Genomic DNA, 21951 nt, shown 5'->3' on the forward strand with positions numbered 1-21951 from the left:
GCTTGACCCTAAAGACATCTATTGGAAAACGGCGGAAGCAAAGTTGTAGACCTAATACAATATTTGGGAATAATTCGACTACCACTTGGATATCCAATTGGCAGGTTTAGCTCCCCTTCTTTTCCTAATATACATCTTGAATATGAGTAAAATCGGTCAATGAATACCATATTCGTTTTTTATTTGACACTGGCGACATCTTGCGGGTTTTTTATGTTATGGCTACCACTGTTGTGCAAGTAAGATACTGAAAATATCATTTGAAATGATTTTTCGAGCATATAATACAATCCGAAAAAGCTGAAAATCTCAATCATGGGTCAAGATTTGATAACTGATCTGACTTACTACTCTATGCCATTCAAAAATGTCTATGCCCATATATATTAGTTGAATTATCCTCACCACTTTGTTGTTGTTATTTTAATTTCATAAAATTTTAACTAGAAAATATATGTGAAAAACCTTTTAGCTTCCTTTTCTTCTTTCTCTTCTATAGATATTTTTTTTAATACTTCTGAAATCCCAAAAATATATTTTTTTATTTATACTTTTTTTAAACAAATACCTTAATATTTATTTGCAAATCCCCAAAATAAATTCCACGCCTTTCACTTTGCTCATGCAACCGTAGTGGAGTAAAAGCAAAAAAATATGAACGATCGGGGCTCAAACCTTCTTTGTATGTGTATTAATACCATAAAAAACAGGGAAGAGAGAGAGAGAAAAAGAGGAGAAGTGGAAAAATTCAGCAAATCCCCCACTGTGAGTAATTTCCAACTGCAATATTTGACTTTGTTTGCGTAAATGCTAAAGCTGCAGCTGCAGCAGCTTAACTGGCCGCTTAAGCCCATTTACATAACTTGCAGTGGGAATAAACGACACCTGGACATATTGTATTGATACGCAGGCACATACTCACGCAGAGGCATACATGTATATAAATATGTATTTGTGAAAATGTGTATGTCAACAGTGTATGCATCAATTTTTATGTGTTTGTGTATATGCACGAGAACACATACATATAGTTTTATGTATGTTTATTGGCCTGCTGTAGACAAACCCAGTATTGTAAAATGTACTACTAGGGAGGTTTCGAATATTAAAAAATAGAAACAAAAAACAGTGTATATTTTTTAAAAAGTACAGATATCTTAAATATTTCAAAAGAAATAACGAAAAATATCGTAAAAACTTTGTTGGATTTAATTGTGAATACCAATCAATATTTTAACTACATAAAGTAGCTAAATATTATGAAATTAGAGAAATAAATTAATAATTTTGTACTTTGTGAAAAAAAAATTATAAAATATAGTTAAATCTAAACTATAAAACTATATTAATTATGTAAGCGTACGATTATAGATATAGGACTAAAGGAACAAAATATTAAAAGTATTAAAATAGTAAATATATACGATCAACTGTAAACTAGTAAATTTTACTAAAAAAAGGTTTCTAAAATATTTAAAAATGAAAAGTAAGATTTAAATTACCAAATTCTTTTTATGAGATATAATTTAAGAAATAAAAATAATAAATAAAATAGTATTCTTTAAATTTTGTTAAACAAACAAACTCTATATACGTATGTTATTTTGCTAAATATTAAAAAAATTAATAAAAAAATAAATGTATAAGAAATTAAGCATGTACGTTTTCTATATTTTTCTTTTCTTTTCTCCTAAAAACATATCTATATATTTATGTTTCAAAAATAAGTCTATATTTGTATGGAAGAATATCTTTTATGGTTCAATAATCACAAAAAAAAATAAATCAAAACTAATAAAATACATTTAGGTGCCTTAGAATATAATGTCAACATTATTCTCCTCTAAAGCTATCTTTCCATATGTCCAAAATATTAAATATAGAAATAGATTCGGATTACCATCGTAACCTTTATTTTTTTAAATAAATACATTTAAACAAATTTAATAACAATTTTTCCTAATTCATATTTTGTCTGCAAAATTTTCAATATTATAAAACTTTAAATTTGAATTTTCATACTTTTTATTTTCAAATTATTGGCAAACAGTTGCTTAAGAAGTATACGGCCCAACTTAGCTTGCATGTATGCCACTATCCTCAACCTTTGATATGCATGTGTGGCTGAGTGTGTGAATCATCATGAAATGTTTGTTTCTCTTGTTTTTGCAACTTTAAACCCACTTCGAATATTTTGTATTAACGTATTTATGTATTTGCAAAAAAACTTCAATTTGAACCAATTTTAATGTATTTATTTCTGTTTTCTTTCTTTTTCTCCGTTTATCTTACTTTCATGTTCCGTGTATTTGTTTGCGTGGCTGGGCCAACGAAATGACACAATGTCTTCCCGCATTCCTTTTATTCAATTGTATTGTACTGTGCTATTTGTACAACAACAATAATAACAACAATTACCATCACCACTATATCAACCACTACTACTAACGCTGATGCTGCGCTGTTGTTGCTGTTGCCACTTGACTAAAAAAACTTTGTCTATGGATGAAAATGAAAAATCGACACAATAAAATCTGCAACAAATGGTGCTTGGGTAACTAATAAAATAAAATAAAATAAAATAAAATAAAATAAAATAAAATAAAATAAAATAAAATAAAATAAAATAAAAATAAAATAAAATAAAATAAAATAAAATAAAATAAAATAAAATAAAATAAAATAAAATAAAATAAAATAAAATAAAATAAAATAAAATAAAATAAAATAAAATAAAATAAAATAAAATAAAATAAAATAAAATAAAATAAAATAAAATAAAATAAAATAAAATAAAATAAAATAAAATAAAATAAAATAAAATAAAATAAAATAAAATAAAATAAAATAAAATAAAATAAAATAAAATAAAAAAAATAAAATAAAATAAAATAAAAAAAAATAAAATAAAATAAAAAAAAATAAAATAAAATAAAATAAAATAAAATTAAATTGAATTAAATAAAACAATAACATTTTTTTTTTTGAAAACAATGCTAACATTGGAACGCAAAAATGAAACAATGATTTTTCTGCAATAATGGCAACAATGGCTGTTTTTCTCAACGAAATGCCAACAAATTTATGTTTTTCTCGCTCACGCTATATTTCCATACAATCTTTTTATGCTTTCCATGGATATTGACATGCACCGACCGCAACTGCAACGCTATTGTATCGTTACCATTCAATGCGTTTGCTTTTTTAATATTTGCCTTCATAATCCATATGCCGCGCTCACTTCCACATTGCCATTGGCTCTTACGCGCCTCGCCGATGATGATGTTGATGATGATGATGCTCTGTGTGTGAATGAAACGCGGCAACAATAACAAATACAACTTTTTTTCTGTTTTTTTTTTTTACTTTTCTCGCCTTTTTCGCCGTTTCGCAATAATAAAAAATAATAAATCACATACATACATGCGTACAGCTGCCCACAGTGACATCGGCTATCACGCATGCCGGTAGCACCGGCCAGACGGCGCAACGTGATGGCATCGTCAACGATGCGAATGCGGACGCGCACACACAATGCAACGAAGTAAATCCGACAATTTATGAAGAGCTCAAACTTGGCCAAGAAGGTGCTGGATTCAAGAAACTTGTGCCATAAATGCCAAAAAAAACTCAAACGCAAACACACACACAGAAGCACACATATACAACAAGAAAATAAAAGAAAGAAAAATGAAAACAAAATAACAAAATACTCCGCTTAGCTAACGACGCAAGCAACAGTTAGCTAAGAAGAGCAAAAATATAACAGCGAAACGCACAAAAATAGACATACAAACACACACGCACACCTATACAACAATAAAAACTTGTAGCTAGCAGCTGTTGTTGCTATTTGTATTGTATTTGTATTTGTTTGACGCTAGCACACTTAGGCGTATACGTAACTTTTTGAAAATGCATGCTAGGCGGCAGCGAGTGAAGAGAAAAATAAAAAAACACAACAAAACATAAAAATGTATAAAAAACAAAAACAGTGAATAAGCATTAAATGCTACAACAAATTGTGAGTTACAAAGTAATTTAAACTTAAAGTATAAAAAATCCAAAAACAAAAACAATAAATAATCATAAAAAATAAATCTAGCCTAGTTTAAAAAAATAAATAAAAATTACACAAAATAATAAAAAAAATAAAATAAAAAAAATTAAATAAAAAAATACAATAAAAAATTCACACTCATAATTTAAGTCGCGTGAAATAAAATTGATTTGAATCCTTAATTTAAGTAGCAAGTGTATCGTTTGTTTGTTGTACGTTAAACGTTAGAAGCGCACGCCCATAAGCACACCGATCACGAATTGCGACAGACATTTTTTCAGCGCTCGCGTGTAAGCTTATTAGCAGCTGCTCTTACGTACGTACGCAAGTAGTTTGTATAAAATGGAGTTAAATGAAAAATTTTAATATTAATTAATATTTGTTTATGTGTATACCCCTGTGTATTTGCTTTATTGTATTACTATATCAATTATTATTATGTATTGTAAATTTTTAGCTACTAAATTTAAATTAAAAACTAAACCAAAAAAAGATGAAAAAGAAAAACATAAAAATTCTTGTAGTTTGCTTACTTCATTTTTCACATTCACATTCTTAAGGTTATATAACATTTAAAATCGCTAGCTGGGTTTATAATGATTTTTATTAGACCTTTAATGGATGGTTCTTTAAAAGTTTACCTTCTTTATAAAAATTATAAGAACAAAATCGAAGGGCTAAGTTGGGGTATAATCGAAAATTTTATTCTCTCGCAATTTGTTTAAATATAGTAAATGACCTGAGATAATTCCTAAACCGATTTCACCAATTTTCACCATCAAGCTATATGGAAACCAGGGGAAGTTATGACCGAGTTTCACTAATTTTTGACACACTATTGGAAGAAAAAGACTCTTTCTAAATAACAATAGATTATCTCAGAAATTTACCAATATTTTCGGTGAAAAATTACTCTTATGCACTGAGTTCTTCTTGTTCGATATCGGGAGCCTCGAAAACTTATGGTTCGATTTAGACAATTTTTCAACAAGCGGTGCCACACCTCAAATACAGTATTAGTATTAAGTTTAATTCCGATATCTTTATTGGTTGTTGATCTATATCTTAAAAAGTGAACTATTCAGATGAATTTTAATATTGTATTATATGAGAGGTAGCGTGGTTGTGTACCGATTTGTCTCATTGTTCAGCGGTAATATCAGATTATAAAGAACATATTATGTACCGAATTTTATTGAAATCAGTCGAGTAGTTCCTGAGAAATGATTTTCGTCCCAAAGGTGGTCGACTCCAAGCAGTTCTACATATTTTTTAAAAATCTGTTTGCAGCTTTTCTCTGCTATTTCGTTTGTAAAATTTGGTGTTTTTGATATTTTTTTCGTTAGAGAGGAAACGCACTTTTAGTAGTTTTCTGCATAACCTTTGTTTGGAGGCTGGGCGTGGTTACTAACTGATTTAGCCTATCATGATGTATATTCGGATTTCAAAGAGAAATGTGTTCAGTAAATTTGATTTAGACAACTTAAGTAGTTAGGGAGATATATACACGGCCCACACTCACTTTTCGAATGACTTTCATAAAAATATCTCCCGACAGAAACAACTTTAGGAGTATAAAGATTAAAAATATTCTATAAATAAAATATATACAGACTTATATTTAGGAATCTTATGGTAGAAAAGTTACCAAATGGGTACTGTCATAGCAATCTCCAAACACGCTATAGCTGAACCTGGCCTTCCTTGTTCATCTACCTTACTAGGATTTTATTAATATTTTCATATAAGTGATCATACTTAGAATAGAAAGTAATAATGCTTACTGAAGACAAAAGAGCTTCGTTTGTCTCTTTCAAGTATTTAATTTTCCTGCCATACTAATCATTTCAATCAATTGTAATAAGAACAAGTAAGGAAGGGCTAAGTTCGGGTGTAACCGAACATTTTATACTCTCGCAATTTATTTATTTAACTTTATTTATATTATAAAATACACAATTTGACCCACATATTCGTCATATATATTGTATAAAATCCATTGAAAGTTGGAAACCATAATATTAGGTTAGAAACACCGAGGTCCTCATGTTCGATACATGGGGCCTTGAAAACCTATGGTCCGATTTCGATTTTTAGATATGGGCTGCCACACTATAAATACAGTATTTGTGCAAAGTTTTGCACCGATATCTTCACTAGTGCTTACTTTATATATTGTAATGTCAACGATTCAGATCATCTTCTAAGTTCTGGTATATAGGAAGTAGGCGTGGTTGTGAAGCGATTTGGCCAATTTTCACAACATATTATTGGGAGGTAAGGAAACTATTACAAACCAAGTTTCATTGAAATCGGTCGAGATGTTCCTGAGATATGCTTTTTGACCCATAAGTGGGCGACGCCACGCCCATGAGTGCAGCTTTCATCTGCCATTTCTTATGTGAAATTTAATGCTTCTGACGTTTTTCGCTATTGAGTTAACCCACTTTTAGTAATTTTCAACCTAACTTTTGTATGGGAGGTGGGCGTGGTTATGATCCGACTTCTTTCATTTTTGGACTGTATTAGGAAGTGGCTAAAAAAAAACGACTGCAGAAAGTTTGGTTTATATAGCTTTATTGGCTTGCGAGATATGTACAAAAAACTTAGTAGGGGGCGGGGCCACGCCCACTTCCCCAAAAAAATTACATCCAAATATGCCCCTTCATAGCGCGATCCTTCATACCAAATTTTATTTCCATAGCTTTACTTATGGCTTAGTTATGGCCCTTTATTTGTTTTCGGTTTTCGCCATTTTGTGGGCGTGGCAGTGGTCCGATTTTGCTCATTTTCGACAGCAACCTTCCTATGGTGCCAAGAAATAAGTGTGCCAAGTTTCATCAAGATATCTTAATTTATACTCAAGTTACAGCTTGCACAGACGGACAGACAGACATTCGGATTTGAACTCCACTCTTCACCCTGATCACTTTGGTATATATAACCCTATATCTAACTCGTTTAGTTTTGGGTGTTACAAACAACCGTTATGTGAACAAAACTATAATACTCTCTTTAGCAACATTTGTTGCGAGAGTATAAAAATGTACGATGTACAAATCAAAGTTTAACCCCTTATTGTTTCTCCGAAATTGAGATCAATTCTACAATTAAAACAAACAAATAGCCAGCATGAAACCATTAATTTTCAAAGCCTTTATATGGTTAGAATATACTTTTTATATCATGCGATAAATATATTTGCAATCAAAATTAAATAAAAGTTCATATATGTGGATGTGCGCTTGCGCAAATGCATTTTGAAATATCATTTTAATGCTAACTATTGCCATCAACCGCAGTGATATGCACACAAAGCCCATTAAATGAAGGCTTTAATGAAAAATACCCTCTGGCAGCCGGCCAAATGATTCCAAACAAATGGCTTAGACAACAGACAATGGTCAGAAGGCAGACAAATTGATGATGAAGACATAAAAAGTAGAGTATGGAGTAATGTAAGCAAATAACTCAAAATTTCAAGAATTACTGACTTTATTATAATGCATTTGTGAGAATTTTCTGGAATATGAAAAATTAAATCTGAAATTAGTGAATCAAATATTAATAATATATATTTTCAAATGTTTTTCGAGCAAAATCCACACCTCATTTTTATTCGGAAAGATAAAAATATTCTAACCTCAACTAATTCAATCACTGTGGAATATTCATGAAAAAAATTTGCATCAAATCCACAAGTTTACAAATCACTAAATCAGACTATTTGTTATTTAATTAAACCGAAATCTTCATATTTTTCTTTTTTCCTTTTTGACACAACTGATTTCAATAAAAAAATAGCACAGAAAGTGATATCATATCGAACAAGCCGATCTATGTCAACTAGAATATTTATACAAATAACACACATAAAACTCATTTTGTTCATAAAAAATAACAAATAGTAAATAAAAATAAAAACAAAAAGGATACACTTTGCAACAAAGTGCTTAGTGAATGACAACAATGAATCTAAAATCATGTTATCTCTGGGATTTTGTAATTAATTTAGTCTGACTTTTTCGAACATTTGCAGCTGGCATGCATAAGTATTTGTATATTATACAGCCATACAAATAATATATTCGAGCTAAATTTAATTTTATGCTTCATTGTATGGCTTTGTCAGCGTTCGTATACATTACAGCTATTTTATTTTGATATCACTAGGTTTTATCCAATAATTTGCTTGGCATTCATGCCTAATAATCCCTCGAATTAGTAAAGGACTTTTGTTGAATGAACATATGTACATACTAATATCGAATAACTAACAAACTAACAAAAAGGCTTAGAATATACGCGTAGCCAAAAAATTTATATATTTGTTGTTTTGCACAATAGTTCAATTTTATACGATATTAAACCAAACAAATGAAACATTTATTGACTCATATGAGATGATTTAAGTCAAAATTAATGAAAATATTTTATGTCTCAAAATCATACAAATAAGAAAATTGCGACCATTTTCTAGTTTTGGTGTGAGACATTGACGTCTCTTATGTGTTACTTCTCTAATATTCACATTTTTTTTTTATTTATTCTCTTGCCATCTAGTGGATATGTGAATTAAAACTATATTCAGTTACTAAGTTACTTTACTAATCCATGGATAGATAGTTCTAGCTGAGGAAATTTTGGATGTTGATGAATTCTTAAAATTAAGATCTCGACAACGAGAGACATAGAAAATTCAAATGTACAAATGTTTGAAGAAGCCTTACATGTAGGGAAGGGTTTTATATTCACAATATATAATTTACGGATTAAAATCTCAGGAACCTTATGTGACATCAATCATTCACACTCCAGATTTATAGATCCCATGATACTTTTTGTCGTTAGAAATGCTTTAGTTTGCCGGTGAATATATTTTCTATATTGGTTAGGAGAGTGAATTAAGTGATTATTCGATCAAACAGATCATCTCAGTAATGTTTTTCACAAGAACATCTTTCAATATCTCCATTCTTTTCTCATTAATCCTTCATTAGAAATCTTGAGATTAAAATGAAATGGAAATTATCAGTTTTTATTAATAGTAGCTATTTAAATCTGGGTCACCTCCCTTATCTACTTCTCATATTACCAGCTAGATCAGACTTCATGAAAGCCCCACATTTTTTTTTAAATAGATGTGTAAGTATATGATTGGAGTGAGTAAGCTAGAGTTGTTGTAAAAGCTTGATGATTTTTGGAATATAAAAATTTGTAATTGCCCTCCTTTTAGCTATTTGTATAACAAGACTGATATCGATGTGTTGTATTTTTTCCTTTTGTGTCATGCTTTCGTATGAAATTGGAATACATAGACGCTTTACGAGTTAAAGTACAGTGGGTAAGTTTGCTTAAAAGTGTATATAAAATATTTTTATATAATATTTAAATTGGAGACAAGTGATCAGAGATTTTTTTTTAAAGATCATTAATCTGAATATTTTTTTATACTTCCCAAAACTTCTGATCTAATTTTATACCGTTAAACATCAGTAAGAGTCTCTAACTTTTCCTTGGATAATTTTTCTGACGCGTATTGCATTCAAGCTCGTCATCTATAATATCGAATTCTAAACTAACTGTAGTGATTTATTACTCTTATAATATTTTTGCTCGAGCTCTCTTCTACCGAGCATTATTCATGCATTATCATGCCAATTACGTTGAATTCTCATTAAATTCACCGTTTTCTTTATTGTTTTGTTTTAAAATTTGCTTTCAGCGTCCGCATGGAATCCGCGACTTTCACCTAATTGGTATTTCTGTCACCCTCCCTCACATTTACAATATCATCCGGTCTTGATTTCACTCTCTCTCACGCTTTCATTCTTTTGCCAACACTTTCTCTCATACGCTTTCATTGTTTTTATTTATTGCAGGCCTACGAATTTTAATTACCAACGCCAATGGCCATTAGTCTTGCGAGCATCGGCAGTGGGCAATAGCAGCGCGTAGTCAAGGAAGAGGCGATAGCTAAAAGCGACCGAATCGTGGTATCCAGCAACGGAGCAATTAAAAACAAGTGAAAGATAAAATGCATGGACGGCAGGCAATTGGGTGGCAGAGGTGGTTCGATATAAATTTTTTGTAGCAATAGTTCAGTGTACGAGAAGGTAACTATGAACAACAGCAGCAAGAGTGGAGGAGGCTAGTAAAACGGCAAAAGAATGTAAATGAAAGCGAAATGGTAGCACTAATCACCTATTATCACCTATTGAATGCTTGACAGCAGCCCTAATAGCGAGCAAAAAATTGGTGAAATTGGTGAAATTTCAGTTTAGGCATTTTAGGGGTGTTCTAAAATATTTTTTATATAAAATAATAGTTATTTCCAATGAAATACACTAATTATATATTTTTTTTATTTTTGGTTTATACATTTTTTGGTATAATTTTGCACATTGAACAAAAATTTTATCCTGAGAATAGAATAAAAAATTTTTTTTAGTAAAATATATTTGAATCGTTTTGATCAATTAAAGATTTCCCTTTGTTCCTTTCGACTTATTTTCCTTTAACGGCAAAATGCCTGACAATTTTCCAACCTTTAAAGGCCAGTAATACCCCATGCATATAAATATAAGGGAGCCGCCGACGCTAACGCAACGCTTTCGCTATTTGAGCTCCCTGCACTTGTAGCTAGTCTCCATATGTGTTTTATAATTTAATTGAAATTTTTTCTGCTCTTGGCTCTTGCCGTCGTCATACAATTTAAGGTCTTCGCGTGAGTTAACCCTATTAACTTGCAATGCACACAAATACTTTCTTTTTCTTTTTGTTTTTTTTTGTGTTTTTTGGTTATATATTGCATAATTTACTTTCATGTGTGAATATATGTAATTTGTCGCGATTTATTTCAAACACACACACATAGTTTCGATGTATACACATATGTGCGTATGTGCGCAATTACGATGTAAAACAAGCATTTGCTTAGAAATGTACAAATCAACGAACGATAATAAATATAAAAATTCATTTGCAAGAAAATCGGATTGATTTTTTTTTTTCATTCAAGTAAACTGGCTAAGTGAACGAGGTGAGTATTATGGAGTGATGGGGCGTATGAGTAACATATGTGAGTTGTGAAGGAGATTCAAAGTGGGCTGAATACCAAAAAATGATATAAAGATTTTAATTGCTGCCGAAGAATGAAGTCAGGCTGGACAGACGGACAGGCCATTCAGTTCTAAATCACATTTCCATTTATAACGATCTGACATTTATATTACAAAGAGTCTCACTAAAAGCTTTATCTACTAATCTTAACTTGTACTTCCTGGAACAGTGGTAGCTTTATAGTTGAGTGAGCCATACTACAGAATTTCAGGAATAACCGACCAGTATTGAGGTATCTCGACCATGATTGATTTCCAAGTGGATTAGGGTATTAGCTACATATAGAGCGGTATATAGAGGAAGACGACTCAAAATAGTACTCCAACTAAATTGTTTTTTTACTACTTCAGCTCACTAAATATTCGGCTTCTTGAATCCATCGAGTTTTTGTCATACCTAAAAGTGACAGTTTCTTTTAGGAAACCATGTCTCAAATAACCAGATGCATGTAACGAACCGACAAATAATTTCAGATGATTGTAAGGAGCTAATTAACACAGACCTCGGACAAGGAAATGGAAGTTAACATACGTTGCTCACTGAGAAACTGTATGGGTACATTATATACCTCGGTTTAATCTGGAAGGTTACTTAGAAAGAATTGAGAGCTAATACCAGGAACTATAATATCAACCTACGGACCTTGTTATTTAATCCCTCAGCGTTATATTTCAAAAAAACTGAGATTCTTTATTCAAGCGCTCAGTGATTTTTTGTGTTTCTTTTGTAATCGACACTTTAACTTGTCTACTCTGCACCAATTAACTCACGATTTACAAACTCTTTTAAAGTTTTACCAACCAAAGTTGTTGCGTATGGTAAAAAGTGTTTAAAACAACAATGAAAGTGTGCAGAAGTTAATACATGCCTAGTAGGAATATCATGCAGCCACACACTATTATCTAAATAAGTACATACATATATGTATAGAGATGCCGGTGCAACTTGGATAGTATGAGATAGTTTTTTAAGCTTTAAAGTTCAAAAGTGAGTATTACAAAAACCTACACAAATAAAGTCGTTTGCGACCAGAAGAGGAAAACAAAAGCCATAAGTGTTGAAAATACAATAAAAGCATAAACATATACATACATACATATATATATAATATATGCAGATATTTAATAACTATATAAAACGGTAAATATACATACACATACGGAAGCAAATATGAGCATCCTTATAGAACATGAGCATCCACCATTACAAGGCAGACAAATACATATGTGTGTTCATATCTGTGTTGTAATGGCAGCTCAAAGAGAATAATTAAGTCTGCCGGTGAAAACTTCATTGAAAATTGCATTCTAATTTGTTTGCTAATGGCGGTAATGGTTTGGAAATTAAAAAAAAAGTAATTAAAACAACAAGCAACAGGTGAAAGAGTACCCAGTAATGATAGAAACGGGTTTGTAAGAGTACTATTAATATTCAAAAGCTTTATGGACTCGCAGAAGATGGAATATCGAACGGAATGGAAATTATCAAAATTTAAAGATGTTCTGAGAGGTTTTAAGAAAGCATCCAATAGGAGGATAAGCAAACTTCAGAAACCCCTCGCATTACATTCGGGCTTACGTAACCGGAACGGACTCTAATTATTATCCGTCTTAGAACTGTTAATTCGGCATCATTTCTTCAAGTGATTTTCTTTTTTTTCTGACGCTATAACACCAACAACAAAAGATCCAGAAGGCATATGCTGAAGAATGTTTTTTTTTTTTAATTGGAACCAATATTTCCATTGAAAGTGTATGGAAAAATTAAGATTAGTATTAAAAACCTATGAAGGATAGTATATTAAGCATTTTGATAAAATTTAATAAGTCGATTTGTCCACATTAATACTTTTCTTCTTTCAGTTGCAGTTAATAATTTCACCAGTACCCTCCTAATAGCTCTCATATTTATTTATCAATATATAAAAATATGTGAGCCAAAAAGAAATTTTACTGTTCCCTAATTAATTATAATATTAAAATTTCCCATTTAGTAAAAAAATTCCTTAAATGTAATCCACACAATCCGTTTTCAATCCCATTACCCCGCAATCGGCCATCAAATACAAAGTGACTGCACGTATTTAAATATCTTGTTAACTTTTTAACAGACACTTAACATTTTGTATTGACCGCACGTTGACCATATAAATATGACTAAGAAGTTAACGCAACACCACGCACACGCCTGCAAATAAACCGGCAATGTTATAGCATTCCGGCTACACACTTGTCCCTTAACGACTGCTAACATCAACCAACAACAATGTATGTGTGCTTAATAAAATTGAAAAAGAGCAACACACACGCATGCCACATATGTATCACCATTAAATGACTGCCACATACTCAAAATTAAATTTCCTGTCTGTCCATTGGGTAGTCAATAAATCTGAACACGGTGTTGAGGCTTAAAAAGAGCGGGGAGGAGAGGTGAGAAGAGGGCTGGTAGCGGGTGTGTGGTTGTTTGGTTGTGTGCGTGACTTGTTATCGCAAGAGATTGTCGCATGCCACATAGTATATATTATGTTGGTAGAAACTTTTGTATTTGTGTTTGTTAGCGCAACTAAATAATGTTTGCCACCTACGTTAAGCCTACGTCTTTATCGGATGGCTATATTAAGCTGGGTCATTCATTTCTTCCTTTCTCTTGCGGTAAAGTGCCTTAAAGCGTCATATGTGATGTGTTCAAAAAATAACGGGAATTTGAAAAGAGTTCGAGGTATCTTAAAGTGCTTGGCGATTTTCGTTACTTAAAAGCATATACAAGCTTATGAGAAATCGCTGAAGGAGTCAAAGGTTATCCCAAAAACCGAGTCTAAGAAGAGTTCCGACGATTGGCAGTAGGCATAAGTGCATAATATTGAATGGGGATTATTTTGTAGGCGACAACATTAATGTAGACAAATGAATATATAGTTTTTTTTAAAGAAAATTCATACAGCCACACAACTTCACTCCTTGTGAAACTTTAAATTTACTTCCACTACCGTTACGACTATCCGCCGTTATGCTGTACATTTACTGATGCCATTGAGGTTTTCCCGCCTCATAATTTCCCTTTACGAGTGTGTGATTTTCCTTTTTGATGGTCGCCACCGTAGCCGGACTCGTCGCTGCCGCCGTTGCGGCTTATTCAAATGGCCTGATTCACTTATCACGCTGTTCAGCCAGTTTGACCACAGCAAGGCAAGGCAAGCTGCTCTTCCACGCGCTACCTATCTTCTACTTGAAACACACACGCACTTACACACACTCTCCATATTTACATTACATTTAGTTTACATATAGTTGTACTTACTTATGCTTTTGCCTTCATTTCAGTGTCTGCTGCTTGTAGTCACTACTTGAAGCTATTGGTTTTTGTTGTTCTCTCTGCAAAGCTCATTTTTGTTCTGCGGCAATAAATTTCCTTGCTTAATCACTTTCGGCTGCCTCAGTCAGTTTTGGAACCAGAGTGACGCCTCTTCTTATACACACACACTCTTGAGAACTATCTCCTGTGGATATATGTATGTACGAGCGCGTGCTCGTATTTGGTCTGTTAAAATGTTATTAAACTTAAATTTAATTAAAATTTTGCCTATAAAAATCCCTTAGTGTGGGCCTTGTACATTATGCTAAGCCAGCACAGGAGGCACTAAAGCTGCCCAATCAAAATGTAAATTAAATGAAAAATGTGGGTAAAACTTTTTACGGTCAGCTGTTAAAATTTTTGTGGCCATTTTTGTCCTTGGCTAGCAATGATATAATCATTTTTTTTTTGGAGTTTACGGTGATTTGACCACAGGCTATTTTACTACATGCATGCGACCAAGAAAACACAGATATTTATAGTGCTCAGCCGTCAGCTCTGTAATGAGGTCTCATTACCGAAAAGAGGCCAGAGGTAAAAGCCACTGAAGTCCATTAATTTGTGTTATATCTGTATTAATGAGCGCTACGATAAACTTATTGACAATCATAATTAGACAATGGGTATCTTCAAAACATGTGGGTTATATCTCTAATGAAATATTGAGTTATTGGTGCGAAGGGTGCTAGGTTTGCTAACGTGAGACCACTTCACAACAATGTTTGATTTTATTAAAAAAAAACACGAAGAGGGTTATTCGTCGTTTCATGACTGTCAACGAAGCAAGGATCCACTGGTATACACTATAGACCAAGGAACAGTCGATACAGTGGATTTAAAGTGACGAACTTACTCCGAAGAGGGAGAAGACTATCTTATAGGCCAAAGAACTTATGGCCATTGTTCTCTGTGATTTAAAATTTGTAATCTACATCGATTATGAACAGATTCGGCTGAGCCAAAAAAAGAAATAAACCGAATAACGACTATTATATGTATGCATGTTATTAATCGTGGATAAATTTTATTTTGACCTCTATATGATTATCGGTACTCAGTCCTGTTAAGTTCAAAGGATCTTAATCATATATGAAAAAACTGCTAGTCCGTAGAGAACATTTGTCGGTTTTGTCACGGAAATTGATTTTTAAGAATGAACAATTTGGTTATCCCACATTTTCTTGATGTGTATTCTATTGGTAGCATCCCCAAAGTAATCCCAAATTAGAATGTAAACCAAATTTAATATAAATTTAAAAAACCATCTCTCAATTTAGTTGAATAATAAATGATAATTCCCATACCAATAAAGAATCTAAACCATTATATGTTTAACTCCCAAATCAATTTAAGCACTTTTAATAAGAACTAACCACACGTTGTGTGCGGCACATACCAAAACGGAATCCGTTTTCAATTAATGATTAATCGTATATAATATTTAAAATGCACATGGACACATACAAGCAAACATATTTTCCATAAAGCCACTGAACAAATACCACACATGTCAATTGTGTATGTAGAAAAGGAGGACAACAAAATGCGACGCTTGTGTGTGTGAGAGTATTCAAAGAGATAGAAATCCAGCGCTAACACGGTATAATCCGATGATAAGCAACTGTATGTAATGTAAAACTGAAACCATTTTAGAATGAAATACACTTTTTTTATAAATAAAAGCTTAGTTATGCTGAACATAAAAAAAACAACAACAGCGAGTACACTACTAAGCCACAAAGCAAATCTAAAAATCAAACACATGTATAACTATTAGTTTAGGAGATGTAAGTTGAAAGGTATAGTAGAGACGGATGCGCATTTAGGGTACATATGGGAAAGGTTATAGCGGTATGTATTAGTGGCGTTCTTAAACATTTAAAGTATGTGGATAGTATATTTAATATACCCTGCAGGAAATTATTTTCTTTTGAACTGCTGAAGAGAACACCCTTTGCGATCGTTTTGAGAGTTCTGCAGGTAAAAACAACAACGAAGAAAAGATCTAACGGCAATCGTTTGCCTCAAATTCGGAGGAATAGGTGTATGCCTTATAAAGTAAGAATCAGAGGCACTTAAGCCTCCATATAGTTCGATAACAATAAAGATGAGTTGGAAATGTAATTTCACCTCCAATACCCATCTTTTGCCAGATTGAGTTTGAAATATCTTGATATTCATGCCTACGGCGAACCGGGTGAATTGACAATACATGAAGGACATGGGATCCATGCTTAGGAGTTCTTGGCATCAAAAATGATCGTTGTCTTCAGCTGTTCAAGAAGGGCCCTTAACATAGCCTAACAGAAATTTTTTAAAGACTCTTTGTTTTCGTTAACTGATCTGAGGATCAATCAGATTGCAAAATTTTCAAGATACGCTAAATGACGCTGTTATCATAATTTTTGGAAAAGCTTATATGATAGCTGATTACGCAGAGATTTGCCTCGCTAATTTTTGCCTCAAGTTCTTTTATTTTTCTTCCTGGGTAGTTATACGAATAAATGTACACATTTAAACAAACACACCTAACTGTCGCGCCATATGCATATCTAGGTGGCACATATTAGTGTTCACACTCATACAAGACGATGTGTTTCGAGTTCTCTTAGCGCTCGCCTGTTGACATTTTGCCTGAATATTTGCGCGTAGCTGTTTGCATTTGCACTTATGCTCAGATAGTGTTTGACACCACACGCGCTCACACATACTCACAAATACAAGCACCTGCAAGCATGAATATAGATCGGTAGATATAACAGTACAAACATAACTATTAGCAATTACCGTTGTGCATATGCCAGTTGCTGCGACTTGCTTCTGCTGCGGTTGGCAGCATTTTTCATTTATTTCGTCGTGTGCGAAAACTTCATCATCGTCACTTAATTATACGCTGCTCTCGCTCACCTAATTCATTCAGCATTCGCACCTTTTTGACAAAAGCCAACCTGTGTCTTTGCCCGTGTGCTTGTGTGGGAAGTGTCGTGGTTGCCATTTTCGGTTTGCTGTTGCCGGAGCATAAATTGCGAGTTGATGGTGCTCATGATGATTCACAGTGATGGCTATGATTATAATGGAGAGGTAGTTGTTGACGAAAAAATAGCACTCTAGTGCGATGGTTCATTAAAGCAACACACATAACGGGAGTGTATCACATTTGTGGGATGATTACGAGTATAAGCAGCTGATGGAAATAATGGGATAACCATCTAACTTGTCAACATAATTCGGATGATTTCTGTTTTTCAAATGGAAAATTTTAGGTATTCCTTTAAGCAGTTAAGGTGATATGAACCATTTTGATTTTAGGTAAAAAATCATGTATAGGAACAATTACAAATAGACTACCGAGGTATTTTTCGTTAAAAAAAAAACGAAGATAGTCTTATTTTTCGAAATCGTAGAAGATAGAATTGAAACTTACATAGCACTTGAATTGGTTGGGGATTGCTATATATGAATCAGATGTTTGCGGAACTTCGACATTTATTATGAAAATATATACTTAAACAATGCTTGAATTTGGCAGGGTCCGATCATCATCGTGTGTAATACTATTTATTTTTACTGGAATATGGTTTATGGTCCAATAGAAATGGGTTCAAAAGAGTAACCGTTAAAATATGTAGTACTTGTGCTTTCATACTAAAGTGTAAGCTTTCTGACTAGAGCTCTCGACATATATTCGCATGAAATCTTTCCCTCGTTTTTGCTTTGTTAATTATTGGAACTTATAACTTTGAACAGCCCACATTTTTTATAAATGAGATACTTTAACCAAAAAAAAAACGTTTGCTTTCAGTCCGTAGAGAGAAAAAATTTTTCAAACTAACATCTAATATTTTGATATAGAAAATTTCGAATAAAATGCTGCTGAAATACCTCAAAAACAAGCTTACTTCAATTCTCTTCCTGAATTTTGTTGCAAAAAATAATCTCTGATTATGTTCCACACCCTTTCTCCCGCACAACAATTAATACACGCCCGCCTGTATGTGCAAAAGGGAAAAAGAAAACGCAGCATCAACATGGACCGAAGGCAACAGCAGCAGCTGTGATTGCATTTTCGCAACGTCGACGCCTACAAGCGACTGCGATACCGGAACAGCGGGTTGCCACCACCGTTAACAGCAAAAGCTGTGACACTGCCGTGCGCTCACTGCACCAATAGCTCTCTGCGCCTCACTCTCTCTGCACACCTTTCGCCAACTAGCAATCGTTGTAATGCTCATTTACAACACGGAGTTGGATTTTAACACTTTTTTCCGTTTGAGCGACAATAATATCTGACAGACAATATGGCGCAGTTTCTGCCTCGTATTGTGAATTTATATATACATATGTACAGAGCAATGTGTTGAAGCGTTGAGGTGACACACCAACACGGACAGACACTCAGATGATATGAATGTGAGAGGGCTCATATGCCGCTTGACAGTAGTTGAAGGCGTATGCGAAAGGATTCATGCACGGTTACAAAGTGGCCCCCTGGCATGTGGAGCGTAAGAAGTGAGCAAATGAAGAGCGGAAAGTAAGGCCACACTGTAGTGGCTTGCAACGAGTGCCTCCTTTATGCTATTATAAGTGCTCTTTTTCCCATTGTTCGTAGGGCACTTCAAGTGAGTGAATCCGCTTATCACAGGCCTTCTTTTGTGGCTGTGTGTATGTGCTGCCGTGAAAAATGGAATACTTTGATTAAAATTGCTACAATTTCTTTCCTGAAAGTTAATAATAAGATTATTAAAATTAAAATTTTATTTTTAATTTTATTTTAATTTTACCTTTATTTCTGCCGTTAAGGACAATATACGTGGAAGCTTTTTAAGGAGCTTGAAATTTTGGACATGGTAAATAAACCGTGATCGGTAACAACTACGTTGGACTGATATTATCATATTATTCTTTTTCTGGCTTTCGATTATCCAATCCCATTAAAATTGAAACAGATGCAAAATATAAATAACATATATATATATGTATATATTAATAACTTTTCTAACATGCCTTCAATCGTTGCAGATTGTAAAATTAGTTAACTCGAATATTGAATAGTTACTTCAGAGAGTTTAACAATAATACGAAACCCAAGAACCGACCTTCTCGCAAATTTAATTGCCTAGTTTTAGGCGTTAAGCCATATTGATATAGTGTATGTGTGGCAGAAGTTAGATTGGTAAATACAACAAAAATAAAACTACTTGAGGTCTCCGATCAGATATGTTAGTATATAAAAGCTCTAAAGCTTTAATTGTTGGAAACAATAATTCAATACATTTTTAATTGCATAGTTTTAGGCGTTAGAGCAAATATTTATTCCTAAAATCAATTTCTGGAAGAATTCAAGTATAAAGGTATATTAAGCCCACAAGCTTATTACGAATAGGATGAATCAGAACTAGGTGATTCAAAGATGTGGTAAGATATTTTTTGAGTTTATTATAGTATTGAAAAATAATATATATATAAATGCCGGACGCCTAAATTATGAAATACATATACTAGTACACCTTATACTCACACACATTTTTAAATAACCATTAATCTGTAAAGTACGAAAGGAAAAGTTATTTTTACACCTTTCATAACTACTCAAATCTTAAACCTTAATCTCCCCCAAAACCAGAAAAATGTGGCTTCACATTGTGCAAAGAATTTATATTATCTTCCTTAAAGCAATTATATCTGCATGTAAATACGCATATGCCTCACCAAATTCCTAGATATGATAAATACTTTCGAAATTTCATTTATTTCTGCACACAAAAGTTAATCCACAAGTTTTATTTACTACAACATCAGATAAATTCAACTTTAACCAAACTCACCCACCACATAGATACTTATGTATGTATTTGTGCGTGAATATGCAGACACTTAAGATATTTAAGCGATTATATAGTTTTCAATAACGGGATTTTCGAAAGATTATCAAATTGTTGCAGAACTTTGTTTTAAATATGAGTAAATGTATATTGGCTATGAGCATAAATAAGCAATTTTTTGCATACGTATATGTATGTATGTCTATACTATATTGCATACATTCATATTCGAAAGAGTTTTATTACTTATGCCTGCAAGCAAATGAAACTGAAGATGCGAGTATTGTTTGCTTGCTTAAATTCAAGTGATTTTCACACACACAGACTAGTGCCAATGAGTGCATACACAAGTGTACAAAGTCAAATTGCTTAACTTTTATAACACATAAACCCATATATCTACATATTTATAATGGAAGAAGCCTTTCTCAAACACATAGAAGAGCTAATGCTTGTTGAAATACTACTAATAAAATTTGGTATTTCAATTATGCAGAGCAAATGGGGCGAAACGGCAGATTAAATAATGAAATGATGGAAATATGCTTACTTCTAGTCATACTATATACAGTTAGATTAACAACAATTGCCGTAAATAAATAAATAAATCCAACTGCCTACAAATAAATATTTTTTAGGGAAAAGCAATCAATTGTGGTAAAGATTATTATGTATTTTTAAAGAAATTATATGAAGAGATTACATAGGCCAACACTCAATTTGCTTCTTTGAATTTATCAACTGATTCTAGTTAATTTGGATGTGCTGAATTCAAATCTGTAATCAGTTTGTCTCTATCAGCTCTTTTGAGTTTCATAATGTAGCTTTTTTATACCCTCCACTTAACTTATGACCTGAAAAAATATGTCGCCAAAAAAACATTTTACCTTAAATTTATCAACTGATTCTAGTTAATTTGGCAAACTGATTACAGATTTAAATTCAGCCCGCTTACTTTATATATTTAGATTATATTTCATAATTTTTAACAATTCTATTAAGTAAAAATATTAAACATTTGGCAACCTTATCTTTAGAAATATTTGAAATTATGACTTTTTTTACTTTTTCGGTTTCATATATGTACATACATATAGCAACGACATAAGATATATAATGAATTTTATTCAATTAAATATCTTATGCAAGTGGCAACTCTTCATATAGCATACATCTCAAATAATTATCATTTGACCCCAATATTGTGAAATTTTGTATATATTATCAACTTCATCATATAAATGTTTTAAATAGATGGTAATTATTTCACTTATTTATAGTGATACCCAAAGTTTATCAATTATCTTCAGTTAAAAATATTATCGAATAAAATTTTTTAAGTAGATGGTAAACCTTCATTTATTATAGATCGAAGATTTCTTAAATAATTTTCATTTGGTTAAAATATTTCAATTCTTCGCTATGCCATTTTCTTCAAATACCAATTTTAAAACAGGTGGCAATACTTTGAAATATGTTTTCAACAGACTTAATTCTTAAATTTGTTTAGTTTGATACCCATTTGGTATAATTTCATTTACTTCCTCCAATTTAATACAATATAACAGCTATCAACCCTTCTCAAAACTGTAT

The 21951-nt window shown here is 32.3% G+C and overlaps 2 protein-coding genes across 2 annotated transcripts in view; both read left to right on the top strand.

Annotated features, from left to right (window-relative positions):
• Positions 1-4567, top strand: part of LOC105215134 (Ig-like and fibronectin type-III domain-containing protein 1) — a 134680-nt gene extending 130113 nt beyond the window's left edge. Inside the window, exon 19 of the mRNA XM_054228402.1 lies at positions 3434-4567. Within this exon, the coding sequence (XP_054084377.1) occupies positions 3434-3616 (183 nt within the window). The 3' untranslated portion in view covers positions 3617-4567. The remainder of the gene's footprint in view (positions 1-3433) is intronic.
• LOC105220458 (Ig-like and fibronectin type-III domain-containing protein 2) overlaps positions 1-21951 on the top strand; it is an 804343-nt gene that overhangs the window by 130002 nt on the left and 652390 nt on the right. The gene's annotated exons all lie outside the window — the stretch shown is intronic.

The sequence above is a fragment of the Zeugodacus cucurbitae genome, chromosome 4 (genome assembly GCF_028554725.1).
Source record: "Zeugodacus cucurbitae isolate PBARC_wt_2022May chromosome 4, idZeuCucr1.2, whole genome shotgun sequence".
NCBI lineage: Eukaryota > Metazoa > Arthropoda > Insecta > Diptera > Tephritidae > Zeugodacus > Zeugodacus cucurbitae.